This window comes from Notamacropus eugenii, chromosome 5, assembly GCF_028372415.1.
Source record: "Notamacropus eugenii isolate mMacEug1 chromosome 5, mMacEug1.pri_v2, whole genome shotgun sequence".
NCBI classification, from domain to species: domain Eukaryota; kingdom Metazoa; phylum Chordata; class Mammalia; order Diprotodontia; family Macropodidae; genus Notamacropus; species Notamacropus eugenii.
The window spans coordinates 433,246,404-433,260,742 of NC_092876.1; the positions used below are offsets into that span (position 1 = coordinate 433,246,404).

The 14,339-nt window shown below is 36.9% G+C and overlaps 1 protein-coding gene across 4 annotated transcripts in view; it reads right to left on the reverse strand.

Moving 5' to 3' along the window:
* USP9X (ubiquitin specific peptidase 9 X-linked) overlaps positions 1-14,339 on the reverse strand; it is a 177,610-nt gene that overhangs the window by 44,029 nt on the left and 119,242 nt on the right. For 2 of the 4 annotated variants that reach the window (XM_072615149.1, XM_072615148.1), the window contains exons 26-29: positions 11,332-11,440; positions 10,800-10,946; positions 9,787-9,933; positions 5,032-5,239 (exon numbers count right to left, since the gene is read on the reverse strand). In XM_072615149.1, coding sequence (XP_072471250.1) covers positions 5,032-5,239; positions 9,787-9,933; positions 10,800-10,946; positions 11,332-11,440 — 611 coding nt within the window. Of the gene's footprint in view, positions 1-5,016; positions 5,240-9,786; positions 9,934-10,799; positions 10,947-11,331; positions 11,441-14,339 lie in introns of all 4 variants that reach the window. The other 2 variants (XM_072615147.1, XM_072615146.1) reach the window with 1 other exon arrangement.

The following is a 14,339-nucleotide window of genomic DNA, read 5'->3' on the forward strand; positions in this document are numbered from 1 at the left end:
CAAGGTTAGATGGCTACTTATAAGTCCTCCTTACAATCTAATACATCATATAACTGGTCAAGAGAAGCTTAGCCTGTGATATGTAACAGTCAGTGCTGAATGTACTATTTTGCTACTTAAGAAAGAAGGCTAAGTCAGCACACTCATCCATGATCTGCACTAAATAACTGCCTTGGAGTACTGATTTTTCTTTGGTGCTGGCTGTCTGCACTACATGGCCTCATTACATTAAAATAGCAGGGCCATCATAGAATCACAAAATTTCAAAGTTGGAAAGAATGCTCAGAAACTATTCTATTTCAGTCATATAAGAATGTGAATTCCCTCTACAGATATTCTGGGCAAGTATGCACAATCTACCCTGAGTATATGATCATATGCTCAGTAAAGGAAAAACACAAATGCACACAATTTCCTGGAATCAGGTCAGGAAATCTGTGTCTCACTGACAATTGTATAAATATATATTGCATAAATGTATAAAAAGCTAAGGGATGAAAAGAGGTAGTTTGGATTTAATTTTGATTAGTAAAGAAGAACTGATTTCTGATTTAGAAATAACAGAATCCTTCCAAGAAAGTGACTATGTCATCTTAAGAGTAAACAGCAGTCAAGGAAGAGGATGGTGGGCAATAGGATATGTATTCTAAACTTGATGAAAGTAGATTTTTAAAAGTTCAGAGAAATGAGATATGCTCCCATGGCTTTAATTCTTGAGAAAAAAATTTCAAAAGTGATGAGATGGTCTACAAAAATGATATTTTGACGATACTATTGAGAAGGGAGCTAATGAAAAAAGGAGAAAAAGACCAAAATGCCTTCAAGGAGTCTTCTCTGATGAGTTCAGATTTTAAAAGAACACATAAAAAAAGATGGCCTAAAAAGAAAAAAAAAAGTAATAAAGATTGCCTCTCCCACAGTTAAAGACAATGAAAAGAGCTTAAAAAAAAGCTAGATCTAGAAGAATAAAAGTAATGAAAAATAAAGCCTCTGGCTCAAAGCCAGAGGCAACATAACAGATCAAGAGTTATTTAGATTCAGAACTAGAAAGAAGTGAGTTCAAGACATGCCTCTGATAAATACTAGCTCTGTGACTCTTAGGCAAGTCACTTAAGTCTTCAACTGAAACTCCATGACTAATTATATAAAGATGCAGACAAGAAACACACATGTAGATTCCCATGATAGCTAGAACCAAAGAATCACATCCTATTTGTACTTCATTTTGTAAATATTCATTTTTGATAAAGTTACCAGAATACTTAGTGGTGTATGATCAATACAGAATACTGTAGGACCATTATCATTCTTCATTGCTAATGTAACCTAAAATTTAATAAATTTTTTGGTAGTTACTACTCATTCGCTGAACTTGGAAATTAATCCTCAAATCTTTATTCCCCCTATGTACTGTTGATTAACTACATCTCACTTATCCCATCTTCTTGCACCTGTCTTATTTTGGTGGTATTTCTGTTTTTTTTACACTTGAAGACCTCACTTGACTTTTAGATACTGGACTGTGATTTTACTGGCTTTGAAAGCTCCCAGGAAGAAATGTCATTTTCTTAAAACTTGTTTTTAAACCAATGCAGACTGGTACATTCTCTGTCAAGTTCTACACAAACAAAGGCAAAAGCAGTCTCTGCTCTCAAGAAGCTTACATTTTATTGGGGGGAGATAATACGCAAATAGCTAGATATACACAAGATATATATAGAGTAGACAAAAGGTAATCTAAGAAGGAAAAGTTGTAGCAGCTAGGGAGACAAGGAAAGGCCTTCCATAGAAGATACGGTATGAGCTGAGTATTGAAGGAAGCCATGGATTCTAAGAGGTAGAGAGTTCTGTGCACAGGGAACAGCTAGTTGCAAAGGCATAAAGATGGAACATGGAGCATCATGTGAGGAACAAGTAAACCAGTATATTTGGAAAGATCATGATTAGGAATAATTAGGAATAAAGACTAAGACTGTAAAGGGTCAGATACTTGAAGACCTTTAAATGGCAAAGGAATTTATATTTGATCCTAAAGGCAATAAAAAGTCAGTGGAGTTTTACTGAGCTGGGGATTACAAGTTTAACCTGAGGCTTTAGGAAAATCTTACTGGGTAACTTGTGGGCAACAAACTGAAATTATGGTGCAAGATTTAACATAGGGATACATATTAGAAGACTACTGTAGTCGTCCCAGAGGTGATGTAGCCGTGTGAGTAGAGAAGGAGGTGAAAGACAATATGAAAGCAAAAATAAGAATCAGCAACTGGAGTTGAGAATGACATGAAATCTGTGAATCCAGATGACCTGGAACACACTGGGGGAGGGAAAAACAACAGTAATCATCATTATAACAACATCTAACGTGTCCATCTTGCCAACTCTGGGCCAGATATTGTGCCAAGTGCTTTCTGATTATTATCTCCCTTGATCCTCACAACAACCCTGGGAAGTAAGGCGCTATTCTCATTTTACAGATGGGGAAACTTGAGACAAACAGTCTTCCTGACTCCAAGCCAGTGCACTACCCACAGCATCACCAAATTACCAGGAATGATGAGTATTACTTTGGACATGCTGACTCTGAAAGACTCAACTGCCAGTTGGTGATGTGGGACTGGACTTCTGAGACTAGGATCAATATATAGATCTGGGAATAATCTGCATGGACACTATAGGAGTTAATGAGGTCACCCAAGTAAGAAAATGTAGAAAGAAAAGAAAGCCCAGGACAGATACTCAAAGTTAGTGGGCATGACATGGATGAAGAGCCAGGAAAGGACATGGAAAAGGCACAACACACAGGTACAAGATACAGAAAGAGCACTGTAATGAAAACTTAAGAAGAGCATCCAACAGGAGAAAGTGATCACTGGTGAATAACACTGTGGAGTCAGAAAAAGTGATGGGATCAGAACACATCAGCACCACTGGTAACTTTGGGAGATGTCTGTTCTGGTTCACTGACAAGGCTGGAAACCAGAATGCAGAGGGCTGAGAAAAAAGTGAGAGAAGAGAAGGAGGAGGCACCACTGTCAAGGAGTTCAGCTGAGAAGGAAGAAGAGGAGAGATGAAAGATGACAGCTGGTACAGATAGCAGGGTCAAGAGAGGGTGTTTTAAGGATGAGGGATAAATGGTTATGTTGGAATGGAAGCAGGGAAGGAACTAGCTGACAGGGAGATTAAAAATGAGAGATAAAGAGGGAGATCACTTTGGGGTCTAATTATTATAGAGACTGGGCTTAAGGGACTGGCCGCCTTTTCATGGACTAGATCTTGATTAGAGACTGGAGTTAAGAAAGAGATGATGAAGTAAGAGATACGTGAGTTCAGAAGAGAAGAAAAGAGCTTTCAGGGAATTTTATTTCCATTGAGACCATAATCCCAACAAGGCTGCTGGTACATTTCAAAAATGCTCTTTTAGCTGAGGAAGAGAGCTAGGAGCAGGGTGGAACAAGGGAGGAGGTATGAGGTTTGGCCAGTTGCTGTGGTAGGTGGGATAGAGAATCCATTAAGAAGATGTAGAAAGAATGCTTTACTGCAGTGAGGTTCTAGTTAACATTACAAAACATAAATCAATTAACATGGTTAGTGACTTCCTATAGCTCCAATTCACATGCTAGTGAGCAGGGGATAGCAGGAGTCATCCAGGGTTGGGGTTTGTCAATGAGTGATAGGAAATTACACAAAAGAATAACGGATTGGTAAAGAGCGAAGTTACAGAGGCAGCAATGTGGCTCCATGGATAGAGAGCTGGGTTTGGATTAAGGATCAAATCCAGCCTCAGATAGTAGCAGTATGACCCTGGGCAAGTTACTTAAAATCTGTTTGCCTTAATCCACTAGAGAAAGAAATGGCAAACCACTCCAGTATCTTTGCCAAGAAAGTCCCATGGACAGCATTGACGTGCTATTGTCCACATGGGTCATGAAGAACTGGACCTGACTGAACAACAACCAGACTTTGTAGAGTCAAACATCAAGAAGATGAGAATAGGAAGGAAGACATGTGGAGCAAGAATAAGTGTAATGACCAGGGAAAGTACTGGAGAATTTGAGATTTAAGGTGACGGTGAAGACAAAAAAACAGGATAGTAAAATACAGGAATAGATTTAATCATAAAAGATCCTGATTAGACAAGGGAATTTCAAAATTCATGCACATGAAGATGGGGCATTTGTTCATGACAGCAATATGAAAGATATGACTGTCTATACAAAGAGATCCTGAGAAATAAGTATACTAAGGAACTGGGAAGAGTAGGTTATTTGAGGAAACATTAAAATGTATGTTGAGGTCCACTAGTATTGAAAGCTGGAAAGGGAGACGGTGAGCGAGGCATAATTTCAGAGAAAAGAATGAGGAGGAATGGAAGAAATCAAAATAAAGCAATTTCACTCAATATTAAGAAAAACTTTGCAGCTACTAAAATTTAAGAAGATATTTGTTTTATGAGATGACTAAAGTTGTTTATGAAGAGAATGGATGCCTATCCATCAGGGACATGGAATACGAAATCTCTTAACAGATAGCTAACAGCACTAGATGATATGTAAGGCTAACACTAAGATTCTATCAATCTGAATTGTAGGACCTGGAACTTAGGTGAAGTAGGCTTAAAGGGAAGTGTCAAGAGCTTTCTATACTCATACTGTGACAAGTAAATAAAAGCTTTAAGGTTTTGAATAGAAGGCATATATTTCAGATTTCTTTTTGCCTTATTTAAAATCAGCGGCTAAATTCTGGAGAGATGAAAAGTTATTATAGCAGTATCATCATGATTACTGTTATTAAAACCATTTCAATGATTAATTGTGACATGAAAATGTAAGAATTTACTATGGAAAATTTAATAACAGTATATTTTTCTTTTTAAAAGCTCTTAGCTTAATGGTAGTAATTATATACACATTTAATAAAAATTTTAAAAGTTCTTGCTAATTAGAAAATCAATAAGGTACCACTGTGAAAAATATCTCTGTTCAATAAAATAACCAATGATTTAAAGGTATTACGTACTAGTTATTGCTGTACCTATGTAATACATCTCTGTCAATGTGTCCACTATCTGCTTGAGATTCCTCACACAACCAACAGCTAATGCTACAAGCAGCTCAAAGCCAGCATTGATGGTAGCTGGTGAGCTGCAGACTGGTATGGCCTGCTCAGCTGGCAGCTCTCCATTTCTCATATATTGTAAGTAAACATTAGATGCAGGAAAGATGAAATCGTCAATTAACTCCTGAAAAGTAAAAAAAGAATGAAATGTATTAATAAGTAGAGTCAAAGAAAGTAATAAATGCTTTAAAAAAGAAATCTGATCATTTTTTTTAAGAATTAAAGACTACATATTACTTAGGAGATGACCATAGCAACTGACACTTTAAAGCTGTCAAAGGGCTTTTATCACAGCAACATCATGAGGAGATCAGGGGTGCCACTATTACTCTCAGTTTACAGATGAAGAAATTGAGGCTCTGGGACTCACCTCTGATCACACTGGAAGTATCTAGAAGAATCAGGATTTGAACCTTGTTCTTGAAGTTCCAAGTCTAGCATTTTATGTACCACTTCAAAGCACAGATAGGTGTTTGTATTTTTATATGTAGGGATTTTGTAACATTACTATCAAATTCTTTTAAAATTATTCAATTTTTCACAATATTAAATTCCAGGTTTATTTCCCTTCTTTTTTTTTCAGAAACTGACATGATCTTAAATGACTTAAAATGGTAATAACATGCAGCTGAAAGGTATAAGTATATAAATTCTCATGTACAAAAGCTTCCAAATAAGCACAGTATACCTGCTTGAATCAATAAATCAACATGCATTTCAGTACCTACTTGCCAGGCAACGGATTATGTGTCATAAAGTTGAGACTGTCTATGTCCTAAGACATTACCTTTTACTATTATGAACCAATATGTTCACAGATAAGTAAATAAAAAGTATAATTTTAAAGTGCAGCTACTCTGAAGGGCATCAACAATGGAGAAAATCAGAAAAGACCTCCTAAAGGAGATGATATTTGGAGTTAGGCTTAAAGGATGTCAGAGTCTCCAGGAGGCAGAGTTGAGGAGGAAAAGCATTATAGGCACTCCAGTTTGTGCACAGGTGGGGAGGGGCTGTGTGGGGAGAATAGCAAGATGGTCAGTTTGGCAAGACAACAGGGAATAGGAAGGAGTGGCATGGTGTACATATATAATAAAACTAAAAAGTAGACAGGGGGGTGGTGGTGGGGGAAGTGAGGGAGGTCAGGGTATAAAGGGATTCCCATGTCAAAGTGAAGCAACTAAATTTGATCACAGAAGTTTACTGAGTAGGGCAGTAATGTGTTCACAACTGTGCCTTAGGAATATCCATTTGGAAGCTGTAGAGTGGATAGATTGGAGGAGAGTTGATATCTGCAGTAAGAACATCAAGAGATGATGATGGTCTAAATTAGGGTGGTGGCTGTGTGAGTAAAGAGAATGGTTCAGATGGGAGTCATGTCATGGGGGCAGAAATGACAAGACTCAGCCAACGATAACATACTGGGGAGTGGGGGCGGGGAGGAGTGAAGGGTTGAGGACAATTCTGTGGCTGTGACCCTGAGAGACCAGAGGGATTGGGGCAGCCTTGACCAGAAGAGGGAGATTCACAATAAAGGTGTGTTAGGGGAGGAAATGATGAGTTCCATTTGAGTTACCTATGGGACATGCAGTTTGAGATACATCCAAAGGGTGGTTGGTGAGATGGGAACTGGAACTCGGGTGAGAGAGGGACTGACATGGAGATCTTGAAATCATCTTCTTAGAGATAGATTGAATCCATAGGAGCTTCTAATGTCAACAAGAGATAGAGTATAAAGAGAGAAGATAAGAGGAGTAGTCAAAGGTGCTGCAGAAAAATCAGGAAGGAAGAGGTTTGAAAAAAGGTCATTGGATGTGGCCATTGAGAACTCATTAGTAGCTTTAGAAGGAAAGAGTTTCAGTTGAATGATCAATTCAATTCTGGTTGGAGACCAGATTGAAAAGGAGTGAAAGGAAAGGAAGTAGAGAAGCAGGGTTGGTTGGCTCTGGTCCTTTGTGCTCAGAGAGGACCAAAATGACACCACTATGTTGTGGTCAAGGTATAGTGTGTCCAACTGTGACTGATCATACCAGTATTGAACTCAGAAGGCTCTACCCCATATCAGGCACAAGCAGTCTATATGAACAGTCAGAAATAGGGAGATCTCCAAATTTATGCATCTCACATTTCTTCTGAGCTACTGTAATTCTGTGCAGAATATAGCAGGGAAGGAAGTAGTAGATTAGAAAGAGAAGCCCAATTATTGGAAGAAATAGGAGGGGGTGGGATCAAAGATGCATGGAGAGGGAGTCAAATTCATCAGCAGAGACTGGAGTAGAGAGGAGAAGGGATGAGGAGGAAGTTTATGATAAATGGTACCTACTTTTTCAGTAAAGTATGAGTGGAGGTAATCAGCTAAGACAGTGAGAATGGGTAGTGGTGATGGAAGAGGCCTGAGGAGAGAGGAAAAAGCTTAGAGCAGCCATGGAGGGGGAGTGCTATGGAGAATGAGTTTGGAAGTAGTTAAAAAAAAAAAAAAGAGTCCTCTGCAGCCATGAAGGACTAGTTATGATGAGATAACAAATCTGTAGTGGATTCAATCAGGGAGGTTGAGAAAAAAGCTATTACATTTGACCCTGAATAATGGGAACACAAATCAACAGAGGAGTAGGGAAGTGAGCAGAGGTGAGAAAGCAGAAGCAATAGGAAGACAACCACAAAGGATAGTAGGATCAAATCAAACTTGTTTAAGGCTAGGAGACATCTAGGCATGTTTGAAGGTCTAAGCAGATAATAAGAAGATAAGGAGAGATGAACAATTAGAGTGGGAAGGGCTGCTCCAGCACCAAAAGGCACAGAAGGGGATGGGATTAAAGTATGAGTAGAGGGGGTGACACAGTCAAGAAAAAACTACTTCTTATTGTGAAAAGATAAGGGATGATGCAATGAAATGTTTAATTTGGGAGGAGGGTTTGGAAGGAAGTGGGCACATAAGTGGGCTTGAGAAAGTTTGGAACAGCAACTTAGAGAAGTATGATAGAAGTCATCAGTTTAGTCCTGTCCAACTCTTCATGACCCTGTGGATCATATCACACCAAGACTGTCCATGGGGATTTCTTGGCAAAGATACTGGAGTTGTGTGTCATTTACTTCAGTAGTGGATTAAGGCAAACAGAGTTTAAGTGACTTGCCCAGGGGTCATACAACTGGTGTCTGAGGCTGGATTAAACTCAGGACTTCCTGACTCTAGGCCCAGAGCTATATCTACCGAGCCACCTATTAATGCCTCTCCAATTAAGAAAATAATAATAATACAGAGAACCCAGTCAAGGTCATCATGCAAACTTCTCTAGAAACATTCAGGAGCATACAAGCAGAAGCAGGTTAAGTAGTTGATAGTAGGAATAATTTAGGGTTGAAGTCTGAAACAGAATGAGTGGCAACAGGACAAACGGGAAAGGTATATGTAAGGCTAAACTGATTAACTAGGATGAGTAAATTCTGAAGTGAGAAAAGTGAGGCTAGAGGAAAAGTGATGACTTGGATCACAAAGGTGATATGTGGAGTGATTAGAAGCTATGATAAGAACAGAGAGTGGGTTTAGGAGTGGCTATACACAGGAAGAGAGGGAAGAACAGCAGATTATAGCCAGAAAGAGGAATTTTAATTACAAAGGTGGAATGTTTATTGGTAATGGAGAGATCCACAGTATGACCATCTCTGTGTGCGGTCCAAGTGGAGTGAATATGCAGACTGTAAGAGTCAGGGTTAAGTTGGTAAGTAAGGGTATTTGAAGGGACCTTAATATGTATAGATGCATGCATCTATGTATGTCCTCCCAAATAAAGACAGAGTTTATAAGGGATAGGAAGAGTCAGCTACTGAACTCTTTGAGAAATGAGGAAAATTGAGCTGTAGTAATATGAGTCAATAAATTAATGACATAAGATAACAACCATGTATTCCTAAAGTTATCTGAAATAAAAATCACTCTAAGTGATGTCTCTAGATAAGTCCCTAGACCATTTAATTTACCAAGTATTAGCCAAAGGATTCCTTTCATTAGCAAGCTCCTTTATTGCATTCAAAATATTTTGCTTTACTCAGGTTTGGTTCACTAAGAAACTTAAGTCACTTCACCTTTGGGACTCAGTTCTCCTCATTTGTAAAATGCAAGAGAGGTGATCTAAAAGGTCATTATAATCCTTTTAAACGCTCAATGTTATGATCTTGTAACTCATTAAGTAAGGCAGTGTGGCACACTGAACAGAGATCTGGTTCCAGGGTTAGCAAGATGAAATTTAAAATGTCTCTGACATGCAATGGCATGTCAGCTGCTGACCCATACTGGTACTGGACATTTCTTCATAGGGAAATGCATGTATCACTGAAACCAAAGGAGCACAGATGTAGAGTTAGAAGGGGTTTTTGAAGACCATTTTATAGATGAAGAAACTGAGGTCCAGAGATATGAAGTGATCTGTCCAGCATCACAGAGCAATTCTGAGACAGGATCTGAACACAGAATTTCTTGATTCCAGTCCAAAGCTCTCCCCACTATACGTACTCCTAGGTTGGCTCCAAAAAGAAAAACCAAATATTAAATAAGGTGAACCTGCTCTCTCTCTCAAGATATATATACAGAAAGAGAATTAAGGTAGTTTTGTTAAACTATCCAACAGAACATAGTTTCCCAACTGTAAGAGTTAAAAGACTCACAAAGGCAGTACTTACTTTAATAAGATTAGCACCCCCTTTTTCACAACCAATATGGTATTTCTTTTCAGGAGTTTGAAAGGCCAACAACTCCTTTGTTACACCAAGGTGACCTTCCAAGATTGTCTCTTCTACCCCTGTTTCACCTGTTCTTTTAACTTCATCCTAAGATAGAAAAGATATTAGAAGACTTTTAAATTTGTAGTCCATAATGCTAAAAAAGAGAAAAGCTGATAAAATATTTTAAGAACGACACACATTTATTAAACACCTACTATGGGAAATACATTGTGATAGGTGCTAGAGATACAAAGACAAAATATTATTCTAAATACTTCATGCAACAGGAAAAATAATGTGTGAGTACTTATGCATATGGGTATTTTTAGATACATTTTTGAGAACTGTGAGGATTAACTAATCTAAGTGATGATCACATTATTAATGTTGGTCTTACTTTAAAAACGCTGGAAGAAGACTCCAAAATTTACCCAGGACACATTTTTGTCCTTTTTCTACTCTAATCATGCAAGATGACTATATGACCAAAGATGATCACATAATATAGGACTAAAAGTTTCACATTTCTTAATGAGATTCAATCTCAAAACAATATGATTTTTTACCTCAATTGAAAAGTCAGGATCTGTTAAATGAACATTTGAACAGAAATTGAAATAGATATTTTTAGATGAAAAAGGTAAGTCAAATGGTAGTACATGAAGAAGCTTCTGGTTAGTCATAATTATCCTTTTCAATTAAGGGGCCAAGAACAAATTATTAAAATTTAAAAATTATTTTAGCTCTGAGGCTTAAAAATACTGGACAGAAAATAAAATAAGGTGTTTCAAGAAACTTTCTATGCATGAGCTAGCAGAATTTGCATGTATTTGGCCTAACAGGAAGGGACCTTACTTTGTTGCCTATGATTAAAACAAAATATTAACTGTTTCCTGGGACTTCTAACATGACTTAGTAAAAAACAGCCTATTTATATCTTGCAATGTGATACAATATTCACTGCAACTTACCCTGATCCTTTTAAGCCAATCAATTTCATTATTTAGAAGAACTTCAGCATTGGGCACATTAATATTACTGTTGTAAGCATAATTTAGAAGATGCCTTAATAGAGTGAAATAATCTCCTGAATGTTTAGCTCTCTCTCTTGCTGTGCTCTGAAACATAAAGCACAATATATTAGCGCATGTGTGTGCAGACACACATGTGTATTTTCCTTAGTGTCCAAAACACTTTAAAAAAAGATTGAGTCAAACAGTCAACTGAAATACATCAGAGTTTAAATTAACATTGTCTCATTTAAGCCAAGTCAAATTTTTGTTTACAAGGTCTCATAATTGGAATTAAATAAAATTCTCACATAGCACATGTATGAATTAAAAGCTGAAATGAACCTAAACCAAACTGTCAAAAAGTATACATTAATGGAAAAAAAATCACTAATGTTTTCATTCTAAACTTGATCAACCTACCATTAATTAAAATAATGTCATTTAGTAGATATAATGTTACTAATTTTAATAAGAATATTTAATGTCTTACCCCTAAAACGGTAAACAATAAAGTAATGAAGAAAAGTAGAGGTCTGTGTCCCATGCAACACCTGGTAGACATTAAAAAGAATTGCTCTTGTGCCATCTGACGAACAGTTCTGAAAATGAAAATAATTTTATGTTTGAAGACTTTCAAACAATCCCAGTAACTTGTATTTGAAAGAGTAGAAGATATGAAGTAAAAAATGTTAAAGTACTGTTTCACCAACTCCTTTTCTTTTCACATCTTATTTTGAGGTGTTGAACATTATTAATATTTGATTAACAACAAAAGCAGTAAGAAACTCAACCTCTGGAAATTCTTATTTAAGTTTGGCTTTATAATATGAATATACTGGATGAGAAAAAATATTCTTGCAAAGACCCAAATCTATACTACTGAATGGAAAGATAACTGTGCTTTCAGGACTCCTTTCAGAAACGTTCCTATATGTTGGGAAATACTTTCCTTCGAAGACATCCTGGGAGCCCCTCTACTCTTTATCACTGACATTGGGAGCTAGAACTCTACTGTTCACACCTTATTAAATTTACAATTTAGTGGGGACATAATGACATGAAAGTCTCCTGAAAGAAAAAGAGAATGCTGGACTGCACTGCCACAGAAATCAATGTACCTTTGAACCAGAAGACCCCTTAACATTCCTTATTTTACAGATGAAGGAACTGTTCCAAGGAAGCAAAATGACATAATTCACATATCAAGGCACACAGATATAGCATGTAAGCCGACAGGAACAGAATGATTATACAAATAGCTGCTACCATTTGTATAGTGCTACCATTTGTATAGTGCCTGATAGTTTACAAAGCACTCTACTTAGAAAATCCAGCGAGGCAGGTAATGATGAACAAACAGACCCTTATGCAGACTGACTCGATGCTAAAGCACTTGAGTATCTCCTCCTAATGTGCTCATATCATTACATTTCATACTTCATTTCACTTATTTGTTAAAATGTCCAGTCACCTCTCTTCTTTGGTTTGCTCTGAGCATTAACAAGGGTAACAGCCTTGAAAGAGGCTTGTTTATTAACTAAAGCTACTTTCTAGGGATAGGAACTGCAACTGTGATTTCTTCTCTCCCAATGCAGGGTGGCATCTTCTTTGCAACTTAAGAGTCTTAGAGAGTTATTTAGAGCAGGGCTTCTTAAACTTCTTCCATTTGGGAGTTGCGACCCACAGTTTAAATAGCAACAGATGGACTGCATATTAAATCAGAATATTACAAATCAACATTATCTATGTGATACTGCATTTTTATTTAGTTTGCCAAATATTTCCCACTTGTTGGCCCCCAGAGTTTGACATGTCTGATCTAGAGCTCTGGGGGTTAAGTGACTTGTTTAGAATCATGTGACCAGCATGTGTCAACGGCAGGATTTTAGTTCACTATGCACTATATACAATTCCTCTCTTCCTAAGCTACTTACTACTACTAGTACTACTACTACTAATAGTTGGCATTCATACAGAACTTTATGTTTTGCAAAGCACTTTCCTAATACCCCATTTGATGTTTACAGCAACCCTGGGTAGGTGTTTTGATTATTACTGTTTCACATATGGGGAAACTGAAACTGATGCCATGAGTGAGTAAATGGTTGGAGAGGGTCACATGGCTTCTGAAGCAGAATTTAAACTAAGATCTTCCCAACTTCTAGACTTCCAGTCTACAGCTGTATCCTCTGTGCTACCAATCTGCCTAATAAAATAATTCAGTTTGATAGAAAGAAAATCACTAAGAAGATAATATTACTTAAGAGAATCAGTGTTTACTTCCATCACGTGAATCTAATTTTCCTTTTTCAAGAATTATAAACAATTATATTACCATGAGGGTAAGAATTTCCTATGATTTAAATTAAAAAAAAATTTAGTAAGTAAAGGCTTAAGAGTGCACTCACTCTTCTTAGCGGTCAAGCGCAGTTGTAGTACTTTCCAACTCATAATCATCCATCTGAACTCTCCCTTGACCATATGAAAATTTCCATGTTTGAGCTCTCCTTGAGTCACAAAGAATAGACTAGGTTTCCTTGCTCTTTCTTCTTTATATTTATGATATCTAACAATAATAAGTTGGACCTCAATATCATATTTTACAATCAGGTGCTTTTATAAAAATGTGGTATCTTACAGATTGAAAATGTTTTGTTTTAGGTTTCAGTTTTTGTAAAGTGAGAGAAAACTTTTTTACATCAAATGCAACCTTATATATTGTAATTTAAGGGAACAGTTTTCTTTATATATTTTGTATTGCTTACAATACTTTTAATTTTAAACAAATTATAGGACAGCTTGTAATGTCCTGCAAAAGTTTAAGAATCATAAGATGCTCTCAAATCCGGTAGGCAATATTTTGGGCAAATCATTCTTTAACGCAAAAAGATAAACTAAGTGTAAAAGAGTATAATTTCTCTTGTAAAAATACACAGTTTAGCAGTATTTAAAAAGGATCCATTTCAAAAAGCCAAGTGATGAGTTAAACCAAGCTGTCTTCCAGCAATTGGGTGGAAGAGCTGGAATTCACACTTTACACCAAATGGCAATAGTTGTAGGAGCTCACTTGTTAATCTCTGCCCAGTGAAATATTTCACTTTCTTTAAGGCTCACCTGAGGCGCTTGCAGCCTTCTTCAGGTAGCTTTCCCAGATTGACGGTAATTTAGACTACCGAGGAAATGCAGAACTCCCTGCTAGTACATGTTATGTAATTTGTCCTCAAATATTCCTATACTATTCTGTCTGCAGCTTTTCTTTGTCTGCTTTCTATCACATGTATTTCTATTCAAGTTGTATCTCCCAATAGACTGTAAGCTCAAAAGGAGGTAGTGCTTTGTCTATAGAAGGAACTTAATAAAATTCCACTAATAGACAACGCACTGCGGAGTGAATAAAGATTCTTAAGAGAAAGAAGAAGACTATTTTCATGTTCCTAGATAAGGCTTTAAAAATAATGTATTTAGTTGTATCTAATTCTTTCAATAGCTAGGCTCAAC